This window comes from Macrotis lagotis, chromosome 2 (assembly GCF_037893015.1).
Source record: "Macrotis lagotis isolate mMagLag1 chromosome 2, bilby.v1.9.chrom.fasta, whole genome shotgun sequence".
NCBI lineage: Eukaryota > Metazoa > Chordata > Mammalia > Peramelemorphia > Peramelidae > Macrotis > Macrotis lagotis.
Window position 1 is genome coordinate 249,289,502 of NC_133659.1, and position 14,986 is coordinate 249,304,487.

At 34.8% G+C, this 14,986-nt stretch overlaps 1 protein-coding gene across 2 annotated transcripts in view; it reads left to right on the forward strand.

Moving 5' to 3' along the window:
- RPAP3 (RNA polymerase II associated protein 3) overlaps positions 1–14,986 on the forward strand; it is a 67,233-nt gene that overhangs the window by 2,536 nt on the left and 49,711 nt on the right. For both annotated transcript variants that reach the window (XR_012476083.1, XM_074225687.1), the window contains exons 2-5: positions 817–975; positions 2,860–3,000; positions 11,238–11,360; positions 13,289–13,416. Coding sequence is in view for 1 of the 2 variants with exons in the window: in XM_074225687.1 (XP_074081788.1) it covers positions 823–975; positions 2,860–3,000; positions 11,238–11,360; positions 13,289–13,416 (545 nt within the window). In the remaining variant the exon portion in view is untranslated. The remainder of the gene's footprint in view (positions 1–816; positions 976–2,859; positions 3,001–11,237; positions 11,361–13,288; positions 13,417–14,986) is intronic.

Genomic DNA, 14,986 nt, shown 5'->3' on the forward strand with positions numbered 1-14,986 from the left:
CTTTGCTTATGGAGTCCTAAAACCTTCTTTTGAGACTACAGTGTAGCATAGAGGTGACACTGGGTTCTTAAAATATATGCTACTTGAGAGTAAGCTCTAATAGGTCCTTTTAAATTGAAAAGACTTTCAAAAGAGACATATCTTCTCTTTAGTACAAATCTGGCTTCTAGAAAGTTGGCCACCAAGTCATAGAATTCAGTTTTTATAACTCAGTTAATGAAGAGTGCCTTTAAAAGTTACCCTAAGTTATGATCTGAGTTAGCACAGGGAATATCCATGCTGAAGAAATCATTGCTCTTTAAAGTAAGTGTTCCTATTTTTTGTAAACATGCTAGATATTTTGGGAAAACAATAAAAACCCTCTAAACAAATGTCCACCAATTTAAAAAGGTACTAGTAAGTAGTTGAATTGGTATGATCTAGGAATATCAGAGACAACTAAGGAAATAATATATATATATATATAGATGGTTTGCTTAATTCAACTAAAAGGAGTTTTTACTCCTCCTTTTTTCATTAATACATGAATTGCATCACACAGTCTGATTTTCTTTTGTTTTATTTTCATTTTCATTTTTTAATTTTCTCTATTAAAATATTTAATTTGGTACCCCCCTCAGTTTGTGAAACCCATTGAATATATGCTGTTTAATGAATTTTTTTATTCTTTATCCTATCTTTATACCTTGACTAAATCTGAAGTGATTGAAAGATCCTTAATTTTCTCTTCCTAGAAGAATATTTCTAATTTCAAGAAATAAACAGAATATTTTTAAAGATTCTTATTAGAAGTTGAATGTTTCTAAAACTTTACAGACCATAATGACTTCAGCAAGCAAAGCAGTTGAGTTACAATTACAGATGAAGCATAATGCTGAGGAACTTCAAGACTTCGTGAGAGATTTGGAAAGCTGGGAAAAAGACATTAAACAAATGGATATGGAATTGAGAAATCAAAATGGTGTTTCAGGAGAGGTAAATTGAGACTTTTTAATTTAATATTCAGCCCAGCTACTTAAAAATAAAACTCAAGCAGACCCATTAAAATGTATTTTTAGAACTGTAAATTGAAGTGAAATGCTATTATACCAATTAGTTATATTTTTGTCTTTTTTAGAAGTTCTTTTTTATTTATATTCATATTTGGCAAATATGATTAGTGAGGTTAAATTACTCCCAAAATATAGATAATTTGAACCTCACAATATAGAATATCTTTTTTGGAAAACACTTATATCTCATGGCATACTGATTTTATTAAATGTCTATCTTTTTTCTAAAAATTTATTTTTTCCTGAACTTAGATATCAAATTAAATTAGTATTCTGTATACACAGTATGACATGAAGCTGTCTTGTTTTTTAGAAAGATTTTGTTTATTTTGAATTTTACAATTTTTCCCCTTCTCTTGCTTCCCTCCCCCACCCCCCCCACAGAAGGCAGTCTATTATTAGTCTTTACATTATTTCCATAGTATACATTGATCGAAGTTAAATGTGATGAGAGAGAAATCATATCCTTAAGGAAGAAAAATAAAATTTAAGAGAAAGCAAAATTATATAAGATAATTTTTTTTAAAATTAAAGGTAATAGTCCTTGGTCTTTGTTCAAACTCCACAATTTTTTCTCTGGATACAGATGGTATTCTCCATCGAAGATGCCCCAAAATTATGCCTGATTGTTGCGAGTCCATTAAGGTTGATCATTACCCCATGTTGCTGTTAGGGTATACAATGTTCTTTTGATTCTGTTCATTTGAAGTTGTCTATTTTTAAGAAATTCAACGTGTAACTTTCACAGCTCTCCAACTTTGTCATTTTTCTGACTTTCATTCTTTCTGCTGCATTTTAAAAAAATACTTCGGTATTTCTCTTTTCTCCCCCCCCCCCCCACTTTTTGGAGGCTTCCCTATCTACTCCCTTTTTCTTCTATCCCCCTCTGCCTAATTGAAAAGAAAAACAAAATTATTTTAAACAGATAAGCTTGATTAAGTAAAAAAAATTCTACATTGCCTGTGTCCAGAAATATTCTACATTTTGAGTTTATTACTTTTCTTACATGAGATAGGTAGTAGCATGCTTTGTTTTTGGTCCTCTGGAATCTTGTTAAGTCATAGAAATGATCAAAATTTTAAGACTTTCAAAATAATATTTACCTCTGTTAGGTTAAGGGAAAGAGTTTCATATAAAGGATGAAAATAGAACTTGAAGGGAGATTGTACTTTTACTTGGAGCCATTGCTGCTGAACCCATACAATAACAGTGCAATGTTTGATATTTTAATCTATGATTTCAAATTGATTTATTAAGATGACTGCTGGGTAGTACTTTTTGTGATTAAAAATATTTCTTTTGAAGTTAACGCTCACTGAAGAAAACTGCTTAACCAAAACTAAACTTGCTTTAGTTTTTTATAAAAGGTTTTTTTTTTTTTTTTTTTTTTTAACAATTCTTGGTTCTGTAAGATCAGGCCAGCGAAAATACAAACTCTGGCATGTCCTACCAAACTGGAACAACTTCAAGTAGTAGCCCTGCACGAGAGGATCAGCCTAGTTAAATTGGAAAGTGCTTATCAACAGATTTGGCTGAAATGTGATTAATTTTTGCTTCCACAGAAAAATCAGATATCAATGTGAGTTAGGCATAGTATTAGTATCCACACTGATGAAGTCATGAGTATTTGAAATGTTTAAATATGTTAACTTGAGCACAGATAATTACTCCAAATGGTAGGTATATTTAGTTGATGACTAGTAAGCACTTTTTTCTTCAGAATGTCATACTGTCAGTGATAGAATCTTTCAAATCTTGATAGTTAAAGTTAAAATAATACAGCACTTAAACATGTTTTTCTACCTAGAACTTATACCCTGTTCGAAATAAAAATTTTAAGAAAAAGAAGAAAAGTAAAGCAAAAATGCCTTCTAAAAAAACCACAGAAGAAAATAAAAAAAACAGGATAAAATCTTATGATTATGAAGCATGGGGAAAGCTTGATGTGGTAAGTTACTTTAGTCAAATACTCCTTGATATACAAATACAAATTGTTGATGACTATCAGCAATCTTTGATCAGATAAAAGAAGTGTGAGAATTTCTGTGTGTTTTTTTTACCTATTGTAGATTATTTCATTTTACAATAAGACCTCAACTTGAACCCCCCAAATTAGCCAGGTTTTTTCTTCTATATTCACTTTTTAAAAAAAAAAATATAGCAAATCAAGCCAATATCAGAGATTTATTCAAAAATCAAGACAATATATACTCTGGGATCAATATCCACCTTCTTCAGTTTTCTTAGGCATTTTACATGTTGAGGATTATACAAAGAAAATTGTTAGATATCAGTTGCCATATCTTGTCGATTCTCCTCAACATCTTTCCCATTTGTTTGCCCACTTTATGTTGTTCACAACACCATCACCATAGTCTAGGTCCTTATCACCTCTTATGGAAAAATTCTCTTTTTTACTTCCCCCTTCATCTAATGTTTCTCCTTTCCAGTTCACCTTCCTCCACATAGCCTCCAGATTGGCATTTCTGAAACATAAGTCTGACCCTGACTCCAGAAACACCTTCTGTTACAATAAAACATAAAATTACTCTGTTGACATTTAAAGACCTTAACTACCCAGCTTAAGTTTATCTTTCCAGACTAATTACTCCTTTTATATTACTAAGTGCTCTAATCAGACTGACCTGTTTATATTGTTTTCTATTTCCCATCTCTGTGCCTTGGCACCTACTTCCTTTGTCTGGAATGCTCTCTCTAGTTTTATTGCTTGGAAAACCCCTAGCTCCCTTCATGGCTAAACTCAAATGCTACTTCCTTATTAAAGGGGCCTTGTTTACCTTCCCTACTTGTTATTTCCATCCTCCCTCCCTGCCCTTCACTATATTTTTTTTGTGTTTTATATATCTTATATTTATCTGTAAACATGTAGCCTTCCCCAAATGGAATGCAAACTACTTGAGAGCAGGAATTTTGAATTTTGTATTTATATAGCCAGCAACTGACATAAAGTAATTGCTTCCTGGTTGATGAATAGAATATAAAATAATGTTTTGAGTTTCAGTTGTGCTTTGGTTGTAGGGAAATTGGTAGTATTAACAACTCTTATCGTTTCAAAGGAATCATTACTTCTTGGGCTTGAGTGGCATTACCATTGTCTTATGTTGCTATTGTATTAGAATTCTAAAAAAAAATGCTATGACTCTTTCCAAAGTGGGCTTGTATGAGGAATAAATCTAGTTTCTCCAAGATCTTAAAAATGCAGGTTTCTGACCTATCTGCCATCCACAGTAGGGTACTATTTGGCCTTTACCTTCCTCTTATTCTCTGAAATTCAGTATTTTTTGCTTTCCTTACTGAAATATACACTTGATTGAAGTATTCACTAGAGAGAATGAGTTGTGATATGAAATGTACCTGTTAAAAAATCTTTTCCTACCTAAAAGTAATCTATCAGACTCATATCCTTCCATCCTAAAAGAGGGTTTCAGTCATATTTTTTATTTTCTTATGAGTTACTTTATATTATATACTTTATATTTCTTATGAGTGAGATTAATGTGATCTACAGTCTATTTTACAATGAGTTCTTATTTAAATTAGCTTCTTGTTTGTGACTCTCCTTTGTTTTATGGTTTTTCCCGAGGTCTTTCTTTATATAGTGCCCATTCTCAAAAAGCAGTGTTTCTTCTTTCTGTCACATTTGATTGCTTTCCAATAAATAAGGAAAATGTTAGTGTTACACAATAATCAAGAGATTTCTAATCTGATCTCTTATTTATGTATATGTGTGTGTATGTATATATATATATATATATATATATATATATACACATTCATATATATATATATACATTCATTCATTAGATCTTTATTGACCACCTACTGTATCCAAAGCACTGTCAGAGATTTTAGAAAAAAGACAGTTCTTGCCTTTAAGGAGTTTGCAGGGGTGAGGGTAGAGATTATCTATATGCACAGGAGAAAAATTCTAAAAGATAAGAAATGGAGATGAGTGACCTATATGAATTCAGAGGGGTCAGAGATAGCATAGAGATCAGGTAATAGTTAAAAATTAGTAGTCCAATTTGGACAGAATAGAAAATATATTAAATGAGAATAACATGAAATAATGTTAAGGTAAATAGGTATATGATATAAGATTGGAAAGTTAGGTTAGTTGAAGAAGATTGTGTAGAGTAGGGGTTTGAAGTCATCTGACTTGTTCATTAGGAAGTAGTTTGAAGGGTAGATTAAAGTCAGGAAATTGAAGGTAGGTAGATCTCTTAGGAGGTAATAATTAGGAGTCTGAATTAAGGTACTGGGAGAGATTTTTTTTTTTTTAGGTTTTTTTTGCAAGGCAAACGGGGTTAAGTGGCTTGCCCAAGGCCACACAGCTAGGCAATTATTAAGTGTCTGAGACTGAATTAGAACCCAGGTACTCCTGACTCCAAGGCTGGTGCTTTATCCACCACGCCACCTAGCCGCCCCGGGGAGAGATTTGATAAAGATTGTAATTGATAAAATTTGACAATTGATTAGCTATGAAAAGGTGAAATGGAATAATTAAATTTGACTAATGAATTTGGGTGATTAGAATGTTGAATAGTCTGGTCAGCAGAAATAGGGAAGTGAGATCTGATGAACTGCAGGACTGGATGGGAAATCAGAATTCTTATTGAAGCTGCCAAGGCTAAGGGCATGAGTAAGGGTAGGTTGATGACAGCAACATGCATAGATGGTTTAATTTTCCAAGGAGCGAATGTTGCTGAGAAATGGTGGCAAAAAAGGGGTGGCTAGGTGGCGTAGTGGATAAAGCACCAGCTCTGGAGTCAGGAGTACCTGGGTTCGAATTCAGTCTCAGACACTTAATAATTGCCTAGCTGTGTGGCCTTGGGCAAGCCACTTAACCCCGTTTGCCTTGCAAAATCCTTAAAAAAGAAAAAGAAAAAAAAAGAAATGGTGGCAAAAGGGAATGTCATGAAAGCAAGAAGGTTAAATGACCTACTCAAAGTTACACAACTATTGAGTGGCAAAACTAGGACTAGAACTCAGATCTTAAGATTCCCCTTCCTATATTCTATTACTTTACTTGAAATTGTTAGCCTACTTTTTGGAGTTGTTATTTTAGCCTTTTTTGAATTCAAGATATGTGAAAGGCAACTAGAGAATTAACCTCAAAGTCAAAAAGATGTGGGTTCAAACATCACTTCTGACATGCTAGGTGGATTTCTCTAAGCAAATTACTTAACTTCTTAATGGCTGAGGCAATTCTTAGACTATAGGTTGCAGAATAATTACTGATTTGCATTGGATAAAGAGTTTCATTTCTAGAGAGTTACATGCAAATCACATATTTGGTCCAAAGGAGGAAAAAACTACCTTTGAATTCTCAGCTTTTAGCCCAGTGCTACCCAGAAAGCAGGCATTTATGGCTTGAATTTCAATTCTAGCAGTTATTTTGATGACTAGCTTGTATACAATTGTATAATTTTTGCTTTAGTTTTGATAGACCTCAAGAGAAATTAGAAAGTACATTACATTTTTTTATTTTGAGTTTTACAATTTTTCCCCTATTCTTGCTTCCCACCCCCCACAGATTGCCAGAAGGCAATTTGCCAGTCTTTACATTGTTTCCATGGTAAACATTGATCCAAATTGAATGTAGTGAGAAATCATGTCCTTAAGGAAAAAAAATAAAGTATAAGAGAAAGCAAGATTACATAATAATATATCAGGTTGTTGTTTTTTTCCTAAATTAAAGGTAATAGTCCTCGGTCTTTGTTCAAACTCCACAGTTCTTTCTCTGGATACAGATGGTATTCTCCATCACAGATAGCCTGAAATTGTCCCTGATTGTTGCACTGATGGAATGAGCAAGTCCATCAAGGTTGATCATCACTCCCATGTTGCTGTTAGGCTGTACAATATTTTTCTGGTTCTGCTCATCTCTCAGCATCAGTTCATGCAAATCCCTCCAGGCTTCCCTGAATTCCCATCCCTCTGGTTTCTTTTTTTTTTCCAAGTATGATTTTGGTTTATTTATTTTATGTTATTACAATAATTTTGTTATAAAAGTAAATAGAACCCTCTACCCCAAGAAGATGAGAAACCTCAAGAATAGTGAGAGAGAGAGGAAAAAAAAATGTACTTCAGTTCTATGTTCAGATTCCAATGACTCTGTCTCTGGGGTGAGTTGCCTTCTTGATCATAAGTCTACCAGAGAAGTTGCTTCAATATTTTTCCCATGGTTGCTATTACTAGCTGTATTTCTCTCCGCTCTATTCCCCCCCCCCCCCCACTCTCATTTATTCTATTCTCTCTGTCCTTTTCTCCTGGCCCTGTCCAAAAATGTGTTGTATCTGAGTACCCTCTCCCACGATCTTCCCCTCTTCTGTCACCTATCCCCCCTTTCCTCCCCCCCATTCCTCCTTATCCCATCCCTCTCTTCTCATTTTTCTCTAGAGTAAGATAGATTTCTATACCCTATTGTGTATTTTATTTCCTCTCTGAGCCATTTCTGTTGAGAGGGAAGGCTCACTCATTCCCCATTCCACTTCATTGAAAAAGCTTTTGACTTGACTCATATGAAATTTGTTAGCTCTTTCCTCTCATTTCTCTTCCTCCCAGTACTTCCCTTTATCACTCACTGACTCCATCTTTTTACTGTATTATACCATTATATTCCACTCCTTCCTGTGCCCTGTCTATATATGTTCCTTCTAACAAGCTCTTATAAATGAGAAAGTTCATTTGAGTTATCAATATCCTCTTCCCATGCAGGAATACAAACAGTTCAGTATCATTAAGTTTCTCATAATTAGTCCTTCTCATCCACCCCCTCTATGGTTCACCAGAGTCTTGTACTTGAAGATCAAACTTTCTGTACAGCTCTTGTTGTTTCAATAGGAAAGTTTGAAAGTCCCCTGTTTCATTTGCCCCCTGAAAGAGGGTGTTCAGTTTTGCTGGGTAGTTGATTCTCAGTTGTAAACCAAGAACTTTTGCCTTCCGGAATATCATATTCCAATCCCTATGAGCCCTTAATGTAGATACTGCTAGATCCTGTGTAATCCTGACCATGGAGCCTTGGTAGTTGAATTGTTTGTTTCTGGCAGCTTTTAGAATTTTTTCTTTGATTTGGGTGTTTTGGAATTTGACTATAATATTCCTGGGAGTATTTCTTTTGGGATCTCTTTCAGGGGGTGACTGGTAAATTCTCTCGATTTCTGTTTTACCCTCAGCTTCTAGCATCTCAGGGCAATTTTGCTGTGTTATTTCTTGAAAAATGAAGTCTAGGTTCTTCTGGTCATAGCTTTCAGATAGCCCAATAATTTTTAAATTATTTCTTCTGGATCTGTTTTTAAGGTTGGTTGTTTTTCCAATGAGATATTTCACATTTTCTTCTAATTTTTGGCTTTTTTGGAAGAGTTTTATTTCTTCCTGATTTCTTGCAAAGTCATCAGCTTCATTTAGTTTCATTCTGCATTTGAAAGAGTTATTTTCTTCAGAGAGCTTTTTTATCTCCTTTTCTAGCTGGCCAGTTCTGCTTTTTAAGGCATTCTTCTCATTTGCCTTTTGTTTTGCTTTTTTTCCATTAGGCCTAAACTGGTTTTTAAAATTATTTTCTTCAGTATTTTTTTGTATATCTTTCACCAAGCTGTTGTTTTCATGAAAGTCTTTTTGAGCTTATCCATTTCTATTTCTCTTGGAAGTTTTGGATATGGAAGCTTCGATTTTGTCATCATCTGAGTCTGTTTTGATCTTCCATGGGACTAAAGTAATTCTCTATGGTCAGATTCTTCTTTTTCTGTTGTTTACTCATTTCCTCAGCCCAACACTAATTTACAGCATTTCCAAGGCTTTGGGGTTGTTTTTTTTTGGGGGGGGGAACACCCAACTGGGACCTTTATTGCTCCAAGGTCTTATGCTTCTCTAGCCTGTGCTTTGATATGTAGATTTCCCCCCCCCCCACTTCCCTCTGCCTTGGGACTATAAGGAGGGTTCCAGCTTGGTTATTTAGAATGGAAGCCCAAACTGCAATATCTGAGTATAGGCAAACAGCAGAGTCCTACCCCAGGGAGAACAAAGAAATCTCTACAGACTTCCCTTACCGTCTCTAGAGGTGCAGGTTGCTTTCTCCCGATTCTTGCTGCAGATTCTGCAGCCAGTGTTCCTCATTCCATACTCATTCTGGTGCAGCAGAGTTCTCTCCCTGCCCCTTCAAGCTGTTGCCCGTGATCTCTGGACTGCACTGCAGCCACGGCTTTTTTTCCCCAACCCCTGGGCCTAGTGAAACACACCTTTCCCGCAGAACTTCTACGTTACCTTGAACTGGGAAAATGTATCACTCAGTCTTTCTGTGGGTTCTGCCCCTCTAAACTTTGGCTAGAGCCATCTTTGTGTTTTTTTGGAGGTTGGGGGAAGGAGTTCCCAGGAAATGCTGCCTTCACGCCGCCATCTTGCCTCTGCCCCCAAGTCTTTGCAGGTTTTTCTGAAATTTGCCTGCTCCTCATCTCTTCTAGCACAAGAATCTTCCATTACAGTCATATACCACAACTTATTCAACCATTCCCCAATTGATGGACATTCCCTCAACATTCCGGTTCTTAGCCACCACAAAAAGAGCTGCTATAAATATTTTTTTAATATACCTTTTCCCTTTTTAAAAATTCCTTTGGGATACAGACTTAGTTGTGGTATTTTTGGATCAAAGGATATGCACAATTTGATTGCACTTTGGGCATGGTTCCAAGCTGCTCAATGAGAAAGTCTTAAGGACAAACTAAAAAAGTTACAACTTCATATAACCAAAAGTTATAACTTCACAAATATTAACCATAGTATGAACAAAAGTGAAATGTCATAAAAAAATGAGTTGAGAAAAATTTATGAATGACGTATTTATAACTGGCTACTAAAAGTAACTAATAGGGTGGCTAGTGGCACAGTGGATAAAGCACCGGCCCTGGAGTCAGGAGTACCTGGGTTCAAATCTGGTCTTAGACACTTAATAATTACCTAGCTGTGTGGCCTTGGGGAAGCCACTTAACCCCATTTGCCTTGCGCAAAAAAAAAAAAAGTAACTCATGCCCTTTATGGCAACAATACAGAGTTAGATAAATCATTTATCTGCCTAATTTGTAATTCCTTATTTTAATAGACATACCTTGTAATGGTATTACTCATATTCACATAATCGTAGGAAATCCAAGACCAGCATTCCTTTAGTTGCTTGAATGTTTTATAGCTTAATGTCTAACGGAATCTGTGGTTTGCTGTGGCTCATAATTTCAAGCTGTTTTTTTGACAGCTAATCTCTTGAAGGCTTTCATTTTTTATTCTGATTTTATCTGCTGGCATATTGTATGTAAGAGTATTGTCAATTTAGTAAAATGTATTCATAGCTCTGGTTCCATTTCTTTTTTTTTGGTTTTGAAATTGTTAATATAATTATAATAGCTGGCATTTATGTAGAGTTTTAAAGTTTTCAAGGTTCTTTATGTACGTTATCTCATTTGGCTTTCAAACCAACCCTCAGAGGTAGGGATTATTATTATTATCATCATTATTCCCATTTTGACAGTTTCAAACCTTGGACTTTACAGTTCATAGGTTCATATGAATATAGATCTTTCAGAATTCTTTTAATTTACAAGAAGTTTGCAGGACAGTTTTTCAATCTTGACATCCATAAGAACTCTGTAAGATGGACAGAATCAAGTAACATAAAATCACCAGAATATTGTCTTAAGGTCTCTTGATAAAGAGTAAAATACATTACATTGTCTTTAATTTTTCCAGCTATACAATTTTAATTGCTGCAATTTTAAAAAGCAGATTTTGATTCTTGAGTACTTCCTTCCAATCTCAACTGCGCATACCTTCCTTTGGCTAGTATAATTTAAGGTTAGTTTCGTTTTACTCATAAATGTGATCACACAGCTAGTAAATGTTGGAAGCAGGATTTGAACCCATTTCTCTTCTGAGTTTGAATCCTGCCTCTTCAGTGATCTTGGTCTTCTGTTGTTAGCATGTCATTTTCATGAGTCTTATCACAGCATAGTTATTTGTGTATATACCTGTTGAATTCCAGGGAATTTTGCTAATGTAGCTGCTTTACTTGCTATGCTCTGGTTTGAATGTTCTATCATTCTGTTGTGATACATAATAATGTAATTTAAGTAGTAGTTATCTGTTGTGAGCATCTCTTATCCTATATGATTTCAGGACACAATACTTGAAGAGCTTGATAAAGAAGACACTACTCATGATTCATTATCTGCAGAATCAGATTCAGAAGAAGAAGGGATTCACATAGATTCACAAAAGGCTCTTGCTGAGAAAGAAAAGGTACCATTTGATAGAATTAAGACTATACACCTTAGTGGGAAAATAGGACCAAAAGTTTAGAGCTGAAAGATCTTAAATGCCATTCAGTTCACTCATTTTCTTGAAAAGGAAACTGTGACTTAAAGATTAAATGACTTGTCTAAAGTCATATAGGTAGTAATTGACAGAACTGGAGTTTGAATCCACTGTTTTGCTCTAAACCCAGCAATCTGTTGTACCATACCTTCAGTGTCTTTTATCCTGCCCCTCCATGAAGTTGTGACGTTGTATCCTTTAGGAATCAATGCAACATAGTATATTGTTTTGTGATTTCTTTCTGCTATCAGGAACTTGTGCCATTGATGCAAACTACCACAAAGTTTCTCAACCTGGGGCCATGTGAATTAATTTATTTTATTTTTTCTCTGTTACATGCAAAAAGAAGTTTCAACATTCACTTTTTTTTGAATTATAAAGATGTCTTTATTTTGAGTTTTACAATTTTTCCCCTGATCTTACTTCCCTCCCCCCCACCCCCCATAGAGGGCAATTTGCCAGTCTTTACATTATTTCCATGGTATACATTGATTCAAATTGAATGTGATGAGAGAGAAATCATATCCTTAAGGAAGAAACATAAAGTATAAGAGATAGCAAGATTACATAATAAGATATCAGGGTTTTTTTTTCTAAATTAAAGGTAATGGTCCCTTCCCCCACCCCCACAGTAGACAGTCGCCACAGTAGACAGTCTGATAATCTTTACATTGTTTCCATCCTATACATTGATCAGAATTGAATGTGTTGAGAGAGAAATCATATCCTTAAGGAAAAAGTAAAATACAAAAGATAGCAAAATCGCATAATAAGATAACTTTTTTTTAAAATTAAAGGTCTTTGGTCTTTGTTTAAACTCCACAATTCTTTCTTTGGATACAGATGGTATTCTCCATTGCAGATACCCTAAAATTGTCCCTGATTGTTGCACTGATGAAATGAGCAAGTCTATTAAGACTGATTCTTGGGGCGGCTAGATGGCGTAGTGAATAAAGCACCAGCCTTGGAGTCAGGAGTACCTGGGTTCAAATCCGGTCTCAGACACTTAATAATTACCTAGCTGTGTGGCCTTGGGCAAGCCACTTAACCCCATTTGCCTTGCAAAAACAAAACCCTAAAAAAAAAAGACTGATCCTCAACCCCATGTTACTGTTACAGTGTATAGTGTTCTTCTGGTTCTGCTCATCTTGCTCAGCCATCAGTTCATACAAATCCTTTCAGGCTTCTAGTTTCTAATCCCTCCTGGTTTCTAATAGGACAATAGTGTTCATAACATACATATACCAAAATTTGTTCAGCCAATCCCCAATTGATGGACATTCAATCAATTTCCAGTTCTTTGCCACCACAAACAAAGCTGCTATGAATATTTTTGTATAATTGATGTTATGTTTGTGAAATAAATTTTTAAAAAATTTTGGTACTTTTAATGTAATTTACTTTGTAAAAATTGTATATTTTATGCATTTAAAAACATTCTCAGAAAGGATCTTTTGGTTTTACCAGTTGACCATAGAGAATCAGTGACATAAGAAAGGTTTAAGAACCTCTAAATTAGGATGGAAGGCCAAATATCCTCAGGATTGTTATTCTAGGTGGGTCCAAACCAAGTTGATCTACCAAATCCACTGTGAGTCTTGAGGATAATGGAAAATCTTGGCCAAAGTCTGGTACTTGGCCATCTTGGCTCTTGGGATTCCTCTAGTCAATTAACAGTGTGGTTTATAGCAGGAAAGAGTTGTAATAAGACTTGAGCTTGGGGCAGCTAGGTGGCACAGTGGATAAAGCACTGGCCCTGGAGTCAGGAGTACCTGGGTTCAAATCCTGTCAAAAAATTGTTGTGGAATTGTTCTCCATTATCATGAAAACTGACCAAAATTATGCTTTTTCAGGGAAATAAATACTTCAAACAAGGAAAATATGATGAAGCAATTGACTGTTATACAAAAGGCATGGCTGCAGATCCATATAATCCGGTTTTACCAACAAATAGAGCATCAGCATTCTTTAGAATGAAAAAGTAAGATAGATTTGTATGCTTATATATATATATATATATATATATATATATATATATATATATATGTACATATATATAATTTTTTTTCTATACCATATTTATTCTATAGTGTTGCCTATTTGTGCATATACCATTTCTCCCTCATTTGATTATAACCTACATGAGTGCAGAGACCATTTTTTCATTATCTCACCCACTGTATTTAGCATTGATTGTTTAATAATTGAATGAATAAAGAGAGTGTGATCATTAAGACCATTTTATAAGTAAGCTTTTGGAAGACTTTTGAATGTATTAAATTTTATTTGTAACAGCTTCAAGTTGACATATTTTCATGATTTTGACCATTTTATATATTATATATAGTTGGCTATGTGATAAAGGGACTATTTTTCTCTTAGTTTAAATCTAAAATTTTACTTTAAATTCTTTTAAAACCAAATCCATATAAATATTTTTAAAGGTTAATTTATTGTTGAAGTACAACAAGAAGCAGAATGAAGTGCTAGATTTGGAGTTAGGACCTGGGTCTTCCACTATTTTGTGTCTATGTAACTACGAACTAGTTGTTTAGACTCCTTGGGTCTCAGTCTCACTTTCCTCATTTTTAAAATTAGTAGAGTTGAAGTAGATACCCTCAGACTTTAAGTCTGTAATCCTAAATATGTTATCACTAGGGCAGCTAGATGGCACAATGGGTAGAGCACTGGCCCTGAAATCAGGAGCATTTGAATTCAGATCTGGCTTCAAACACTTACTAGCCATGTGACCTTAAGCAAGTTACTTAACCCTGATTGCCTCCAGGGTTATCTTCAGTCATCCTGATTCATATCTAATCTCCGGATGACCCTGGAGGAGAAAGGTGAGACTGGTTATTTAGCACAGCATCCCCTCACTCAAATCCATTTCACTTGCTTGTCATGGCATCACCTCCCTGATGTCATGGTCTTCTTCAAAAACTGAAGGACAAAGCCAGCTAGGTGGCACAGTGAATAGAGTACTGGCCCTGGAGTCAGGAGGATCTGAATTCAAATGTGGCCTCAGACACTTAATACTTAGTTGTGTGACTTTGGGCAAGTCAACTAACGTCATTACCTTGCAAAAAATAAATGAAGGACAAGCATCTTATCACTGGTATATATAATACCAGCATACATTAGTATTTATAGTTATAATAGAAAAAATAGTACAAAAAGCATTATTGTTAGGGATAATTATGTGAATAGATAATCAAATATTTCATGACATTTTTTGTTGTCTTTAGGCATGCAATAAAATTCTCTGTTTCATCTCCTTTCTTTACTTTTCTAAGAAATGCTGGAAATCATTCTTCTATTTCATTACAACTTCCATCTTCTGGTTTTGTTTTTGCAACAAGATGGCCAAGATTAGTATGATTAAGATCCTCCAGTAATATTTCCCATCAGTCAATGGACAAAGATCTTACATTTTGAGTAGTTCCCTTTCCATCCCTTCTGCAACCACACAGAACTATGGGCCAGATTTTACTTTTTTTATGAGTTGCCATGACCAAAAAAATTTATCTTTTGACCATGTTACTCCTCACAGA